This window comes from Typopeltis vanoorti, chromosome 2 (assembly GCF_054136105.1).
Source record: "Typopeltis vanoorti isolate ZY-2024b chromosome 2, IOZ_Tvanoo_1.0, whole genome shotgun sequence".
In the NCBI taxonomy this organism is placed as follows: Eukaryota; Metazoa; Arthropoda; class Arachnida; order Uropygi; family Thelyphonidae; genus Typopeltis; species Typopeltis vanoorti.
Genome location: NC_143550.1, coordinates 127081337 through 127099142, shown reverse-complemented (window position 1 = coordinate 127099142; position 17806 = coordinate 127081337). Strand labels below are relative to the sequence as shown.

Below are 17806 nucleotides of genomic sequence, written 5' to 3'. Positions count from 1 at the left end.
CATGTTCACCCTGGAAAAAGAGGAAAACAACAGCCTCCCTTTCCTAGACACACTAGTCACCTGCCAGCCTGATAGAACCTTGGTTTTCTCAGTTTATAGAAAACCCACCCATACAGGCAGATACATTCACCAACAATTCCCCCCTCCTCACAACAATATGGAGTGGTGAAAACACTATACAACAGGGCTAAACTAATCTGTTCTAATGACATGGCCCTAAACACTGAACTAAATTACATCCTCAACACTTTCTCAGCCAATGGCTACCCCCCCCCAAAAAATATTAAACCTACAAACCACAGCCCCCCCTTCCTCCACAACAAAGATTACTCTAAATCCATCACCATTCCCTACATCCGAAGCACCTCGGAAAAAATTACCAAAATTTTAAAAAATCATGATCTCACCTCCTGTTACAGGCTTTACAAAAAATTGGCATCCCTTATCTGCTCCACCAAAGACCAACCACTTCCCCTAGACCTACCTGGTGTTATACCAGGTCCCTTGCAGTTGTAAACTGTCGTACTTTGGCCAAACAGGCAGGACAGCGAATATCAGAATTTCTGATCACAAGTACTACATCTGATTTCACAAGTACAGCCATTCTGGTCTTGCAGACCATGCTCTGGATACACGCCACAGAATACGGTGGAAGAAAGCTACAGTAATACACCGTAGCAAATACAAATTCGAAAGACTATTTATGGAATCAGCCTCAGCCCTAAGAAACTCCCCAAACCTCAACAAATTTGGTTGTATGCAACTGCCCCAAATTTGGGAGGCATACATCAGCAGACCTTCAGCCCAACGGCCAAGAACACCTACTTAGCCTGCTAGAGGGCACCATCAGGACTTCTAGGAGAACGATAGCTTCATATCTTCATTCTCAGTTACTGTGTTGTAGTGCCTGTGTGCACGTGCCTTTTTTGTAAGTTCCTTTTGAAAATGGCAATGTGACGTTCCCGAAATATCGGAAATATTTATTAAAGTATAATTTAATTTATATTCGGATCTACGTTGTTCAATTCCCTAAGTGATTTAGAAATGCATAACCAACGTATAAGACTGTCTACGAGAAAGACTTTTTTTTATTCTCTACTAGTTTTTTTAATTCTTGTCTGGACCTTATGGGGCACACTGGCTGTGCCTCGTAATAAAGTAACAAGGATGATTTATGAAAGAATCCATATGCTGTATTTTCATTCATGTATTTTGAGAAAAAAGTAAACGCCACAGTGATCTATACTAAAACCAGCACTTATTCATCCTTTAACAATATTGCAATGGGACTGGAGGAAAATATTCAGTTATTTGCATATGAAGCTGGAAAGAAGTGGCTCTTTAGAATTTAAATAAGCCAAAAGTGTGAAAATGTTAGGTGATGATGTTAGAAAGATTATTACAATCCAATGATATCTCTACCTAATAGATATTTCTTCACTTCACTAAAATATTTCTTTGCTGCTAGTAAATGTTTCTTAACTAATTTATATCTTGCCTTTCCAAGTCTTCCATCCCCAGAACTGCTTGGGATAGTTCCATGCAGTGGAAGGATTGTGTGAACTATAGATAAAAATAGGTTATGGAAAAGAAGTATTACGAGAGAGAGAAAGAGGGGATAGTAGATGCGTGAACAGTATAAGACTTGGGCCAGGAAAGCAAATATAGCATAATAAGGAAGACAAAACTTGAATACGAGAAGAGATTAGTCAAGAAATCCAAGGAAAATCCAAACTAATTCTTTCATTATGTAGTTGGTAGAAGGAGAAATGATTTCAGAAGAGTGACATCGTTAGATGAAAATGGGAGTAGAGTGACTGATGCAGTTGACATAGTGGAGTTGTATAATATTCATTTTATTGGTGTTTTCATTCTGGAAAAGATTTTATTATTTGGAGGGATTGGGAGAGTTCAAGGTTTGGAAGTGCAAGATGACAGTGTGTTACAAGTATGAAGTGCTTTGCATGTCAATAAGGAAATTACACTAGACAAGATTGGAAGGAAGGTAAAATAGTGCCATTGCATAAAGATGGTGGTAGAATGGAAGTGTCAAACTATAGACCAGTTTGTATTTCTTAATAATTGAGAAATTAGTGAGTCCATATACAGCACTAGGCAGATGAGGGAAATGTTATCTGTGAGGGGTCAGTATGGATTTAAGGATCACTATTGCTTTAGTACATTGATTGCCTTTTAAAATAAAAGTGATTGAAGGAAAAGAAAAGCATAGACTGCCTTTTTGGATTTCATGAAAGCATTTACCAGGGTTTCATGATAAGATGATATTTTAAGTTGCTACTTATGGGTTTAGATGTCAGTTTAGTGAATTGGATTAAGGTTGGCTCTGACAGATATTAGTTGTGTATGAGAGAGCATTATCAAGGAAGCAGAAGGTTACAAGTGAGGTTATAAAGGGCTCAGTGCCTTTAACCTCTATATCAATGACATTGTCAGTGGATTGCAGAAAGGGTATATTCAGTTGTTTGCAGATGTAAAAGTTGAGATCCAAGGAAAATTCAAACTGATTCTTTCATTATGTGGTCAGTAGAATGCGAAACGATTGTGGAAGAGTGACATTATTAGATGAAATGGGAGTAGAGTGACTGATGCAGATGACAGTGGAGTTGTTTAATAATTAGTAGTAATGCAGATGTGGTAGCCCTTCAGGAGGATTTGAATCTTCTTCTGCAGCTTGTCCCACTTAAGTAGGGTTGCTGTTTGTAGTGAGTCTCCTCCACATCCTTTCTAGAACCCTTTCTAGAAACCCTTTAAAGAATCCTTTCTAGGATTTCCATTGTGTGGGACATCAACTTTATTCCTCCAATTCTTAGTCTTGTGCATCCCCTTTACTTTCGTAGATGGGGACAAGAGTACTTTCCCTCCACTCCATGGGTATATTTTCATGTTGACAAACTTTTATTAACAGGTCCCACAGCAGGTCAATTTCTTCTTCCCCCAGTGCCTTCCATGTCTCCACTGGGATCCTGTCAGGGCTCACCGATTTTCCATTCTTCATCCTCTTTATGGCCTCCTTCACTTCCACTCTACTAATGTTCTGCACCATCCCTTCCTAAGATTTCCCATCTTCTCTGTGAGTCCTTGCATTTTCTTCATTCAGTAGCCCTTCAAAGTATATTCTTCATCTGTTTCTTATATCCACATCTCTCCTTAATACCCTTCCTTCAGAGTCTTTGATCTGCCTCACATATAATAATGTCCTTTGATGCCTTATTTTTGCATTTTGCTAATTGATAAATCTATCTCTGTCCTTCCTTTGTTTCTAATTGATTTAAAGATTTTGATATGCCATGGACTTAGCCTGCGCAACAACTCTCTTGACTTCTCGCTTTTTCTTTCTGTACTCCTCTCTGTCCTCTTCCACTCTTCACTTGTCCCACTTCTGCTTTGCCTTCCTGTTGGCCATCACTGCTTCTTGTACATTATTATTCCACCATTTACCCTCTTCCTGCTCTCTAATCTTTCAGGATGTTTCACCAAGCACCTCAATTGCTCAGCTTAGAATTTCTTTTGAATTATGTCTCCACCAATCTTGTACACTTTTTAGTCCATCCAAAATCTTCTCTAACACCCTCTCCCTAAAACGGTTCCTCACACTCTCCTCTTTTAAGCAAAACCACTTAATTGTCTTCCTCCCATGGCTTCCAAAGGTTCTTATCTTCAACCTTATTTTAAAGTCTGCGCACAGCAGCTGGCGTTGCTGTGCTACTTGATCTCTTGAGATTACCTTACAATTTGTTACTGCTTTAAGATGTTTTCTTTTAGTCAAAATGTAGTCAATCTGTGAACTGTTGTTGCCACTTCTAAATGTTATCAAATGTTCTTCCCTCTTACAGAAAAAAGGAGTTCACAATTGCCAGATCAAACGCTACCATTAAGTCCAAAATCCTCTCTCCTTTCTGGTTCATCATTCCCACTCCATGGCTGCCATGCACTCTTTCACAGTCCCTATTATGTCTCCCTAAGTGTCCATTCAAGTCTCCTCTTACAGTCATCATCTTGTTTCTTCCAATTCCCTCATTTCTTCATCTAGCACATTTCAGAATTCATCTTTCTCTTCTGCTGTACAGCCAACTTGTGGGGCGTATACACATAGGGCATCTCCAAGACCCATTTCATTCGCATACTCCTGTCATTCCTCCTACCCACTTCCAGTACTTTGCCCTTCATTCTGCCACACACCACAATTCCAACACCATTTCTTCCCTCTTTATTTGCTCCAGAGTAGAACAATTTATACCTGTCTCCCAGTTCCTTCACCTTTTTTCTCCCCTTCCACCTTGTCTCCTGCATGCATAAAATGTCCAGTTTCCTTTTCCTGATCATGTCTGCCACTTCTCTTCTCCTTCCAGTCATGCTTCCCATTTACAACATTCTCTCCACCTGCTGGGCTCGCTTCTTCAACCACTCCCACCGTTGATTCGGTAGCCCCCTTATCTACTTCACGCATCTGTAGGGCAGTGGCCGCATGTTGCTAAAGGGGTACACCCTAGCCCTTGTATCACTTTCTTTTTGACTCATTGGATCATAACTAGAGCTGGCAGTGAAGTTTTACAACCAGATGCTCTTCTTGACGTCAACCTTGCCATTTATCCGGGATTGGGACTTGCACCAATTGGGGCTAGCTTGTGCTTCAGGAGGATTTGAATAATCTAGATATATCTGTGCAAATGAATGAGAATGTTGGTTTAATTCAACCAAATGTAAAGTCTTGAAGTTTGGAATCCATCAATGGGAGGTCACATACCTGTTGATGAAACTGCACTAGAGGAAGTGAAGGAAGCAAGATTGATAGTAACTTGAAGTTTAGAGGACATAGTGGTATGATAGGCTTTCATTGGAGGTTGAAATTAATTTCCCACCTAAAGACTATTGCAAACATCCATATCCACAGTGTGATTTGAACCCACAGTGCAGGTCAGAGTAGGTGCATTAACCACCAGGCTAATCATTCTGCAGGATATAATGATATAGGCACTAATCAATGTTAATTCATCAGCATCTTCTTACATAGCAACTTGAGGATATTCTTATTTCTATATTAATCTTCATTTCAAAAAACTTCATCATGCCCTGTGCTGTGTGGAAAACACTGATCAGTGTGAATTTGAACGGATCCACTAGACTTAATGAACCAAGTAATGTGGAAACTGAAAAGCACAAATTACCAGTCTAACCCCTCCCCTCCCCCCACACCACATGTGCATGCACATGCAGGACTCGCATAGTAATAGGTTGAACATTATGCTTTATAGTTATTATTATTATTAAACAAGACCCCATGGAGTCAAAGACTCATCTAGGAGGTCCTTTTATCTCACACACATCTCATCATACCGGGTCTTAAACACATTCAAACTCCTTGCAGACACCACACTCTCAGGCAAGGCATTCCAATCATTCACAACTCTGCACGAAAAAAACCTGCCTCTCACTCCCCTACTCACACCCTCTTTATACAGTTTTCAGGCATGACCTCTGGTTCTCCCCTGATCTCCCACTATTCTCTGTAGAACTTCTCCACCATTGATCCTATAACAACCCCTTACCAACTTGTAGGTCTCTATCATATCTCCCCCTCTTCCTTCTCTCCACTAGACTCTGCAAATTACATCTTTTCAATCTTTCCTCATACTCGACATTCCAGAGGTCAGAAACTACCTTAGTCAGTCGCCTTTGGACCCTTTCCAACATCTCTTCATCCTTCTGAAAACCCGGTGACCAAATCTGGGCACAATAGTCCATGTGTGGCCTAATCAAAGCCTTATACAATGGAACAAGAATCTCCCTACTTCTACACGTCAGTGTCCTCCTCATCATTCCCAGAAGTCTTTGTGTTGTCTTCACAATTTTGGCGATGTGTCCCCTAAATTTCAGATCCTTATCCACTATCACTCCCAGATCTCTTATTTCCTCTACTTTCAACAATATATTCTTACCAAGCATAAATTCTGCATCCCATCTTTGTTTTCCAAATTTTAAAACCTTACATTTTGCAACATTGAACTCACATCCCCATTTGCTTGCCGATTCACTCAATTTATTCAAGTCTTCTTGCAAGACCACAACATCTTCACTACTCTTTATGGTTCTTCCCAACTTTGCATCATCTGCAAACAATTGAATACCTCCATCCAAATCTTTGCCAATATCATTAATATACAAGTTAAATAGTAATGGCCCTAAAACAGATCCCTGAGGCACTCCACTAGTGACTTTCCTTTTCCTGGATATTGCACCCCCATACACAACTTGTTGATACCTATCAGATAGCCAGTCTCCAATCCAATGCACTAATCTAATATCCAACCCCATCTGCTCTAGTTTGACTGTCAACTTATCATGAGGTACTCTATCAAAAGCTTTTGCAAAATCCAAATATCTTACTATCCTTCTCCTCTGTCCAAGGAAGCAGTCACTTTATTGTAATAAGTAAGTAGATTACTAAAACACGACCTCCCTTTAGCAAATCCATGCTGTCCATCAAAGATTATACCATTGTTGTCAACCCAACTCTGGATCCTAGTTCTCACAAGCTTCTCCAACAACTTAACCACAACACCTGACACACAGATAGGCCTATAGTTTGATGCTTGAGTTCGATCACCTCCTTTATGAAGTGGCACAATCTTGCCCTCCTTCCACTTTTTAGGGATTTGACCAAGTGCAAGACTCATATTAAAAAAATATGTCAAGGCAGGTGTCAACTCTCTGGCACATTCCTTCAGAATACGTGGTGATATATTATCAAGTCCCACAGCCTTATTTACATAGTTTACTCAACTCCCCAAACACCTCTTCCTCACTTACAGTCAGTCTCTCCTCCCCATCATCAACTGCTCTTAATCTCTCTATGAAGTCACATTCACAAGATTGAAATATCTTTATGAACTGTTCATTAAGTATCTCCACCACACATTCTGCAACAGCTGTCTTTATACCATTTCCTCCAATCAATGTCATCCTTCCATAATCATTCTTTCTTTTGCTGGCTACATATCGAAAGAACTCCCTAGGATTCTTTTTAGCTTCATTAGCTAACTGCTGTTCATAGCTCTCTTTAGCTACTCTCACCAACCAAGTCACTCTCCTTGCCTGGTCTTTGTAGAACTCATGAAATTGGTTACTTCCACTTCTCTTATGCTGCCTCCACAATGCCCTTTTTCTCTGTATTGCATGTTTAATCTCTTTATTCATCCATCTCACACCTAACTTATTTAACCTTCTCACCCGTGGTATACATTTAGACATTGCATCCACTAAATATTTTTTGAAAATCCCCCAAGCTGCATTGATCTCTTTTCCAGCTAACTCCTCATTCCATGCTACACCTGCAAGCTGTCTCCTGAGCTCCTCATAATCACCCCCCTTGTAGTTCCACATATACCCTTTTTTCACTGGGGTCCTTGCACTGCTGGCAACCACCCAAGTAATCACCTCATGGTCACTTTCACCAATTGGTGGATGATTTGATACCTCATTGATAATTACATCCTCCGATGAGATGACCAAATCCAAGACCCTTAATCCTCTTGTGCCCTCTGTTACATACTGTCTGAGGTAGTTATCCCTCAAAAACTCAAGAAACTAATTTTCTTTACTTCCAGTTGCTATCTCTTCATTCCAGTCTATATGGCCATAATTAAAATCACCCATAATGATCACCCTTTTCTTATTTGCTTGGCTTATTTGACTATACATTTCACTATCACCACCATCCACATTACCAGGTCTATAACAACATCCCACCAAGTATTTGATTCTATTCACCTCTACCTCACACCATACTGCCTCAAAACCACTGGCCCCATTTCCCTCTTGCATCTCTACCTTGTATGGACATAACTCTTTCTCTATCATCAATAGCACTCCCCCTCCCTTTTTACCCCTTCTATCCTCACGAAACACATCATACCTTTCCATCTCTATTCCTGTCAGGATGTCATCCTCATCTAACCATGTCTCACTTATTCCGACAATCTCTGGGTGCACAGACGCAATTAGTGCAACCATTTCATCCGCCTTGTTTCTTATACTTCTAGCATTGGTATACAAACACAACAACTCATTTCTGGATCTACAGCTAGTTCCACTGATACCACTCACTCGATGTGATCTCTCCATGCTGGACTGGGGCCATTTCCCTTTCTGCTTCTTCATTTTAGAACCCTTTGCAATTCCATCTGTTTCCTTTTGATCCCTGATCATCCCATTACTTTCCTGCCTACACATTCTCTCACCTCCTCTTGGAGCATCCACCTTTCTCATGCTGTGTATCCCTGTCCGCCCTGAGCCTCGCCGTTTCCCTGCTCCTCTTGCACACCCATTCTCTCATTTTCTATACTCATAGCACTCACTTCCACATTCATTTCCACTCCTTCAATCTCTCCTGTCTTACTCTCCTGCTCTTCCACATCACTCCCCTCTCGATCTGATTCATTCTCTCTATTCACTTCTCTACCTTCCAGCAGCAGTCTCTCCAAGCGACTCACACCATAACCACTCAAATGCAGTCCATCGCTCCCATACAGCTCACTTCGTCCCTCAAACTCATTCCATACATTAACAAACTCTACTCCCATCTCCTCACACATTTCAGCCAGAATATCATTCATAATCCTTGCTCTCCGCCTCATTTCACCACAATCATACCTAGGCAACACACTGACCACCCTTCCTGTCACACTATTCTCCTTTATCTTTCCAAGCAGTCTCCTGACATTCATTTTGACATGCTCTTTGTTCTCTCTCAAATCATTCGTACCAATTAATACAATTAACTCTTTTGCTCGTTCCCGCCTCATATTCAATGCCTCAATCACTCTACTCATTTTACCGCCTGGAAAACATACCTTGTGCATTTTATCCTCTAGCACACCTTTAATAATGGAGTCGCCATACAACGCCACTCGCTCATCTTTTGTTATCTCTTTCATGCCATCATGATTTATTTTAATAGTTTTGACCTGAATTCTCTCAATTTCATTCCGCATCCATTTCATTTCTTGCTTCATCCAATCCAATTCACCTTCCGAACCTCGCGACACATTCACTCTATCATTAAATCTTTCTAACTTTCTAACTCTCGACCCCCTCTTCTCACTTTCCCTCTCATTCATCCTTCTTTGTTTCCGTACTTTCGGTCCAACATACGTCCAACTTTCACTATCATTCTTCTCACTCTCACATATCTTTCTTTGTTTCCGTACTTTCGGACTAACATGCGTCCAACTTTCGCTATCATTCTTCTCACTTTTACTGTCATTCATCTTTCTTTGGTTCAGTACTTTCGTTCCAACATGCGTCCAACTTTCGCCATCAGTCATTCTTTTTTCGCTACCATTCATTCTTTCGATTTTTTTTACTTGCGATTTCTGCACCACGCCATTTCTACTTTCATTCGTTCTCTCAATTTCGTTTCTTTCCGCCTTACTTTCGTCCCTTTTAACATCCGTTACGGTTGTCAAATCGCTCTTTTTCTCTTTTTCTGATTTTTTAACATTTTTTCGCCTGTCTTTCCCGCCATCCGTCTCTTTCAAATGTGCACTCGCGACACTATCGGTACTAGCACTTTCTGTCATCAACTTCATATTCGCATTCATCAATTCCTCGTTCAGGTCACATTTCGCACACACCCTTCTTCCATCCGCACTAAACATCCACAAATCATTTATGTAGTCGAAGGAATACATATAACAGACCTCACACTTAACGAACTGACTGAAATCCAAATTAAAATCATGGAATGACAATGCCGCCGCCATTTTTTTTTTTTTTTTCTCTGCAGGTTACTAGGTCTAATATTAACGTTTTCGTATTTAGTTTAAGCAAGAAAAAAAAACCCACACTAATCAAGTTAGAGGACTTGTAATGTGTATGACTTATACACCTTGCAAGTGCTGGAGCCATATAGGTACTTATAACATTATACTGTCTGAGGATGCTATCAATTGGTTTCAACAACTTAAGGATAACTTTTCTTGCAATATAGTTTTAATGCTTTTAAATATAACTATAGTTATTAAATTAATGAAATATAATTAAATATAAATATATCACGACTGATATTCATTTTGAGTTTACAGTAATTTTTGCAATTATAGACTGTTGGTTGTACAGTACAGAGACCTTCTGTGAGTCCTGGGACTATGGAGGTGCATGATGATAAACTTGATAACACTTGCATGATTTTCAACCTGACCTGCTTTATGTAATGTAATCTGTATTATATTTTAATTGCATGATGTACATTCTTTATGAATAAAGATTTAAATTTCTTTTCAGCATTTTTAAATCACTTATCTTAAATTATTTAATCACTTTTAAATACTAACTGTAACAGCATGTACCCCAGAAGAATGGCAGTGTGATTTTGCACAGTGTATTGATCGCCGACTTCGATGTAATGGGAAAATTGACTGTCCTAATGATAACTCTGATGAAAGGGAGTGCAGTAAGTGATGTTTTCAGAAATGTTTCATGTCATGCATGTTTATATATGATTTGCTATTAAATAGATAAGTCCAGGAAATTGAAACAAATCTTGTTTATGATTAACAGGTTGACTGTGTTAAACATTTTTGAACTAAAAAATGCATTTCTGAAGGTCACATTATACAAAACTGTATTTATGTCATTGTAAACAGATAGTATGTCTTTCTTGACTATATTCTATGATCATCTGATTTGTCTGGGCATAGAATAAGCTATATGTGCATTTAGGAGCATTTAATGCCAACTGATTTTCATTTGTGTGTAGTTTGCATATAGCTGTTAACAGAAATGAATCCAATTAAAAGGAATTGATCAAAGTTAAGATAAAGACTATATTTATTCATATAGTCTTTATCTTAACTTTGATAACTTCCTTTTAATTGGATTCATGGCTTTTAATGAAATTCAACATTAGAAATCATAAAAAATGGAAGCTTTTTTTTGTGCAGGTTTCATTTGGCACAACTGTTTAAGGGCATAATGTTTTGAAATTATATACACATTAGAAGTCAATGGACACAATGGTGTGAGGAATAAGCAGCTGTCACCCACATTAAGATGTACAGCCACCTTTTGCTGCAATGACTGCAGCAACCTACAAGGCATACTTTGACATTGATCTGACGTTGATCTCCACAAACCACACAGCTACAGCAGCAGCCTTATGAAATTGGTGCATTGTCATGCTGAAAGAGTTGATGCTCAGTTCTATAGAATGCGACAAAGTATAATGCATTGCATTGTCCAGTATGTTAATAACTCTCAGAGTTCAGTGTTCGGGGTACCACAGAGATCTGAGGCCAAACCAGGAAAGGCAGGAATTCATCTCCAAATTTCGTAGTTAGGATTATGCAATCTGCTAAGAGACATTCATCAGGTATCCACCACAACCACATCCATCCATCCATCTATCTGCTTGGTAGAGAGTATAGCATGACTCATTGCTCCATAACACAGCTTTGCAAGTTTCCACTTCCCACTGTACATGATCTTTGCACCACTGAAAACTACTTTCCTTATTGGTTCAGATAATGTGGGCTTGCATATTGCAGTCCTATCATGGAAATCCATGCTGTGAGCCTTGTTTCTGAATTTTTTGTCCATAGTCATGTTCCAGTCAATGCCAGAACTCTGCATGCAACATGTCAGCTGACAAATGTGGTTTTACATGTTATTCTTTGTAGCACCCTACAGGAATGGAGTGTGGCAGATTGTCCACAGTGAGTAGCACTTGCAGCTGACTCCCTGCACTTGCCTCTCAGTATGGCATTGATTGTTTCCCTGGGATGGCTGAATTTGTCAATCAACAATTTGCTGAACAGATAGGCTTACAACATGGCATCCTATTACAATGCCTCTTACAAACTCCATCAGTTTCCTTCTCACAGCCATTTCACCTGGACACAGGAGCACTGATTTGAATGCATCATATTCCTCCAATTTATACCAGCTACAAACAAAGGACTCATTACACGGCACTATGCACCTTGCCGAGATAAGATTAACCATCTCATCATAGCATAGTTTCTAAGAAATAAACGACTTTCTGTGACTTTTCATTGAGTTTAACATGTAAGAGAAGATGATATATCATGATAATTCTCACAAAAATAATAGCGATATTGTAATATGAGTAATAGCAATGTGCCTTCATCTGAAAATACTGAGGCATGTAATCAGCAGAGTACAGTGGATAGACCACTCCACGTGGGACACCTGTCTCTGGTGGAGGGTACTCCCAGTGATGGTACTGGCCCCTTTCATTTTACTTCTTTACTTTGCTTGTCTTCCCACATTCTTTACTCTTTTCTTCTGAGTCCTTTTTTTTTTTTTCTATCTGGTCTTTCAGACCTCTATCACAGAGATCCAAGAAAAATGTCATGAGATTTGTCTGCATCTGATAAGATCTGCCTAAGTGCATATGGCTTAACTAGTAGTAAAAACTCATTCTGTTCTTGTTATGAATGCTCAAATGATATATCTGTGCTATCTGTACTTGGTTGAGACCTTGTAACAGCCTCTGACTTCTCCATTTGAGGACGAAGAATTCATGCTCAAGGAATTTTTTTTTGTGTGCCAGAGCTTCCTGCCCATCAGAGTCTCACGCACACATGCTTGTCCACTATCTGGCAAGCAATAAATTCAATCACATGAGGAACACCAGGGTTACTCCAGATGCTCTGCCAGCATCACAACAGGCTTTGGATCCCATCCCTAGAGCATAAGAAGAATTAGTGCAACACCACTGACTCTTGCAGACAAGTGCAGATGATGGATTCTGGCTAGGACATTCAGGACTACCCATCAGGAAGATGGGTAGTCCTGGTTTTCCTAGGTATACAAAGTGAACAAATTAGTGCAAGTCTAGCAGGAATCCCCCACCTTACCTGTCGTAAAATAAAAGAAGTTTTTAAGTCTCAAAGCTCATCAGATATATTTAAAGACTAGAAGGTCACTTTTAAATTATCAGCTATATGAAGCTAAAAATCTCATCTCTAGCATTCTTAAATATAGAGAAATTATTTATATCAAGAATGCCTTACAATCTGTATTAATGGCTGAAAATTTTAATATTTCTTTGCACATATCGACTTCATACCTAAATGTTTTTAATTCTTCTCGTGATAAGTAAAGGATAAGTTTGATTCACTTGTAAGCCACTCTAGAACCAGTACTCATAGGACTCATTTCGAATGTGCAAAAATTTTTTTTAGTACAAAGCCTCTGCATGCTAATCTCTCTTTCTCTGAATTTAAAGCACCGAAATCATTGAATAATAAGAATAATTTAATTATTATTCTTTGGCCAAGTGGTTAGTGTATCCACTCACTAACCAAAAGGCTGCGGATTCAAATCCTGCCGTAGACATGGATGTTTGTGATTGTCTGTGAAAATACTAGTGATGGTAGTGGCCAATAGATGGTGTTGTAGATGATGATAGTAGTTGCGGTTCACTGTAGTGGGCGGATTTGAGTGGTGGAGACAGTTGTGGATGAGTGCCCTCCCTCGATGAGTCTTTACTCCTTGGAGGTGTCACATAATAATAATTATTATTACGAAGGTTCAGAAGGGAAAGGCTGTTCAAGATAGAAAAGAATATGAGAGAAAAATGTCTATTACTTTAAGGCTATTCAATTTACAGGCCCCTCATATCTGATCCTACCTGTAGTTAAACAGACTATGCACTTATCGATAATGTTTCTACTTGGAATGAAGAAAAAAGAAAAACTTGACCTTCTTTGGTCATCCACCTAGATTGTATGGTGTTCCCAAAGTTCATAAACCAGGTATTCCATTAAGACTAGTCGTAGACTGCATAAGATGTCCCACTTATAAAATTTCTAAATACTTTATCTAATTTACTTATTTCTTCAACTAGAAGAACTGCTACTTATATAAAAAAATACTTTGGATTTTAAAAATAAAATTTTGGATCTTCTTCATTCAGATGCTTCAGATATTATGATGACTTTAAATGTTCCCTTATTTATTAATGTTCCTTTATCTGACAGCATTGAATTAAGTATTTCCATCAGATATTGTTCAACTATTTTCTTTTGTAATATATTCTGATTATTTTTCCTTTTAAAAACAAGTTACTTCAACAAATCAAAGGAACAGCAATGGGCAATTCTATTTCTCCTGCTATTGCCAACTTCTTCATGGAGCACTTCAAACAACATATTTTTGACATTTCACTTAGACCTACTTACTGATTCGGATATTTTCTGGATGATATTTTTGCTATCTGGAGTGGCTTTTCCTCTGGGTTATAACAGTTTTATTCTAAATTAAATATGCTTCATCCCAGGATCCAATTTACCCTCGAAGAAAATAAAATGTTAGCCATTTCAGATCTTTTAATTTTCATCAACCAGATGCCAGCTTACATTTCTGTTTTTTGGAAGAAGACTCATAGGCCATTATATCTGCTGAATCTCACCATCTCATCTTGGAACTATTAAAAGATTTATTCATCATGCCCACTTTTTATGTTCTTCAGACGAACTGTTACAGAAAGAATTACAACATATTAATTCCACCTTTTTATCTAATTATTTTAAGGATTCTTTCATCAAAAGAGCTTTTAATAGTTATCGTATCTTTACCTCTTGAAATACAGAAGAAATAACTCATATGCCTATCCCTTATGTGCAAAGCATTAGTGAATGCATAGAGAAAGGTTTTAAAACCACTGAATATTTTTGTTGCCTTTTGCCTCATCAGAAATAATCTCCACCTTCCTCGCTTCTCCTAAGGACAAGCTACCACATCTCAATTATTCAGGCATCTACCAGATTTCTTCCTTTTGTGCATTATCCTATTTTGGACAAACAGGAAGATCTGCTTTTATTTTCTAGAGGAACACAAGTGTTATTCAATACCTGTAACCTTGAACAGTCTGGACTTGTGGAGCATCCTATCAACACTAGACATAGTTCATTGGAACAAGACGAGTTCTTCATAAAAGTCGGTTCCTCATGGAATGGCTTGATAAAGAAACGTGAAACTTTACTTCACTCTCCTAACTTCAACAGTTCCAATGGTCTGTCTGTCCCCATTGTGGGAGATAGTACATTTTAAATCAGCTAATCTTTCCTAACTTTATTTTGTATAAATATATGTAATTTTTTTTTAAAAATAAGCTAGGAAATATGCTGATCTTTTTAGTTATCAGCTACTTAGGTGGTGCTTTATAGATTTGTCTTTTAATGTTCAATTGCCATTATGTGTTCTTGCATTGAAGATGCCTATGATACTTGGGTATTCAAACCTTGTGATGCTAATAAAATATATTACGTGAGTTTATCTGGTATTATAATTATTTTAGCCGAAATTCATTCATGGAATTAAGAAAGCATAAAAATGCTAATAGTTCATCATGATTTTCCTCCAAGACTTTATGGCCTTTCTAAGTTGCTTCCTGGTTGGCTGAGTAGTTAACGTGTCTGCCTTCCAACCAAGAGACTGTTGGTTCGAATCCTGCCAAGGGCATGGATGTTTGTGATTGTTCTACTAGCCAGTTACCATATGTACTGCTGTGACGTGTGTACTGGTGCAGTATTATCCATAAATGTACTAAAAATAGAATAAAAAATCTTCCTAAGTTGAATAAAGAAAATCTTCTTTTAAGAGCTATAGTAAATTATTATTATTCCAAGACCCAATAGTCAAGGACTCATCTAGGAGGTTCTTTTGTCATACAGCTCATCACACCGTGCCTTAAACACACTAAAATTCTTTGCAGACACTACACCGTCAATCAAAGAATTCCAGTCATTCACAACTCTGCATGCAAAAAACCTGCTTCTCACTCCCCTGCTCATGCCCTCCTTATACAGCTTCCAGGGATGACCTCTGGTTCACCTCAATCTCTAACTATTATCTGTAAAACCTCTCCAACATTGATCTTATAACAATCCCTTACTAACTTGTAAGTCTCCTGTCCACTAGATTCCATAAATTGCATCTTCTCAACCTTTCCTCATATTCCAGAGATCAGAAAACTATCTTAGTCAGTCACTCTGGACTCCTTTCCAACATCTCTTCATCTTTTTGAAAACCAGGTGACCAAATCTGTGCACAGTAGTCCATGTGTGTGTCTTATGATATAGGAAATAGCTTAAAGGGAGATATTCAGTTGTTTGCTGATGCAAAGTTGGGTAGTGCAATAAATAATCAAGCTGATGTTGAGAGTTTGCAGGATGATTTAAATAAGCTGGCAAAATGGGTAAAAGGTAATGGATGTCAGTTCAATGTGGAAAAGTGGAAAGTTATGCATTTTGAGATTAAAAGATTACCAGCTGTGTACTACATTGAATAGTACTCCAAGAGATTGATGAGGCTAGGGACTTGGGGGTGTTGGTGGATAGGGAGATGAAGTTCAGGGGACACATTGCTAAGGTGTTTAAGATTGCACAGAGGATTTCTTGGTTATTGAGGAACACACTAACATCCAGAGATAAAGAGGTTATTATTCCCCTTTATAAAGCGTTGATACTTCCACATTTGGGTTACTGTGCTCAGGTCTGATCACCTGGATTCCTTTGAGATGAGGAAGTTGTGCAGAGGGTTCAGAGGAGAGTGACTAAGTTGGTGAGTGATATAAAAAATGTTCCCTACATTGATAGATTGAGAGCTTGCAAAGGTTGGTTGATAGGTGGAGGAGAAGAGGGGATATGATAGAAACATTTAAATTACTAAAAGGTTCTTATAAGATTGATGCAGGGGGAAACATTTCAGCTGTGTGTGATAGTGATGGAAGAACAAGAGGTCATCCCTGGAAATTAAGGAAAAGTGTGGTTAACAATGGTGTGAGAATGGTTTTTTTTTTGCATGGAGGGTGGTGAATGAGTGGAATGCATTGCCTGACTCAGTTGTGAGTTCATCTGTAAATGAATTCAACAAGAGATATGATAGATATTATTTTGATAGTTTGGGTCTCCCGCGATAAGTCTACTGAGTTCATGGAGATACCCGTAATAATAATAATCAGAGCCTTATACAATGGGACAAGAATCGCCTTACTTCTACAAGTCATGACCTCTGCATCATTCCCAGAATTCATTGTGTTGTCCTCACAGTTTTGGCAATGTGTCCCCTAAATTTCAGATCCTTATCCACTCCATATATAAATTTAATAAATTAATAATTTAATAAATTTAATTTAAATAATTATTCACCTAATTGTTCTCTCTTTTTGTGGTTATCTTCCTGAAGTGTATTTAAAATGGCTATGAAACATAGTTAAAAAGTCTATAAATAAGCAATTTTATGCAATGACTTTTGTAATTATTTAGTATTATAACTTCAACCTGCATATTATAACTAAGATGAAAAGCCAAACGGCTATTTTTTTCTGGCGATCCGCCGACAGTTCGTCGGCATGAAACATTCAGATCGTAGTTTTCGATCTTAGTTTCGCTTACTGGCTGAAAAACAATGAGGGATTTTTATCCCCCTTAACTTATCAACCTCGCCAGAAACAAATAGCCATTTGGCTTTTCATCTTAGTTATAATATGTTAAAATATAATATAGTGACACACCTTTCTGGCAATCGTATAGCAAAAGTATGTAAGTTCTTTTCACTTAAACTCTGATATTCTAGGTCTAGCTACTCACTGATGAGACCTCAAAAAAGGTTGAAACTGGTCTGGGTAGTGACCTCTCCTCATAATGTAAAACAGTACTACATCTCTTAGGAGCTGGGTGTTTTTACATTATTTTTTTACATTATGAGAAAATGAGGGAGCTTGCTCCACATTTGCAACGAGTTGCCTTGGTGTGGCACT

The 17806-nt window shown here is 38.4% G+C and overlaps 1 protein-coding gene across 6 annotated transcripts in view; it reads left to right on the top strand.

Annotated features, from left to right (window-relative positions):
• LOC150109418 (basement membrane-specific heparan sulfate proteoglycan core protein-like) overlaps nucleotides 1-17806 on the top strand; it is a 1783738-nt gene that overhangs the window by 369638 nt on the left and 1396294 nt on the right. For 5 of the 6 annotated variants that reach the window (XM_090413063.1, XM_090413033.1, XM_090413050.1 and 2 more), the window contains one exon: nucleotides 10361-10471. The exons of the other annotated variant lie outside the window; for it this stretch is intronic. In XM_090413063.1, the coding sequence (XP_090269189.1) occupies nucleotides 10361-10471 (111 nt within the window). The remainder of the gene's footprint in view (nucleotides 1-10360; nucleotides 10472-17806) is intronic. 6 annotated transcript variants of the gene reach the window in all.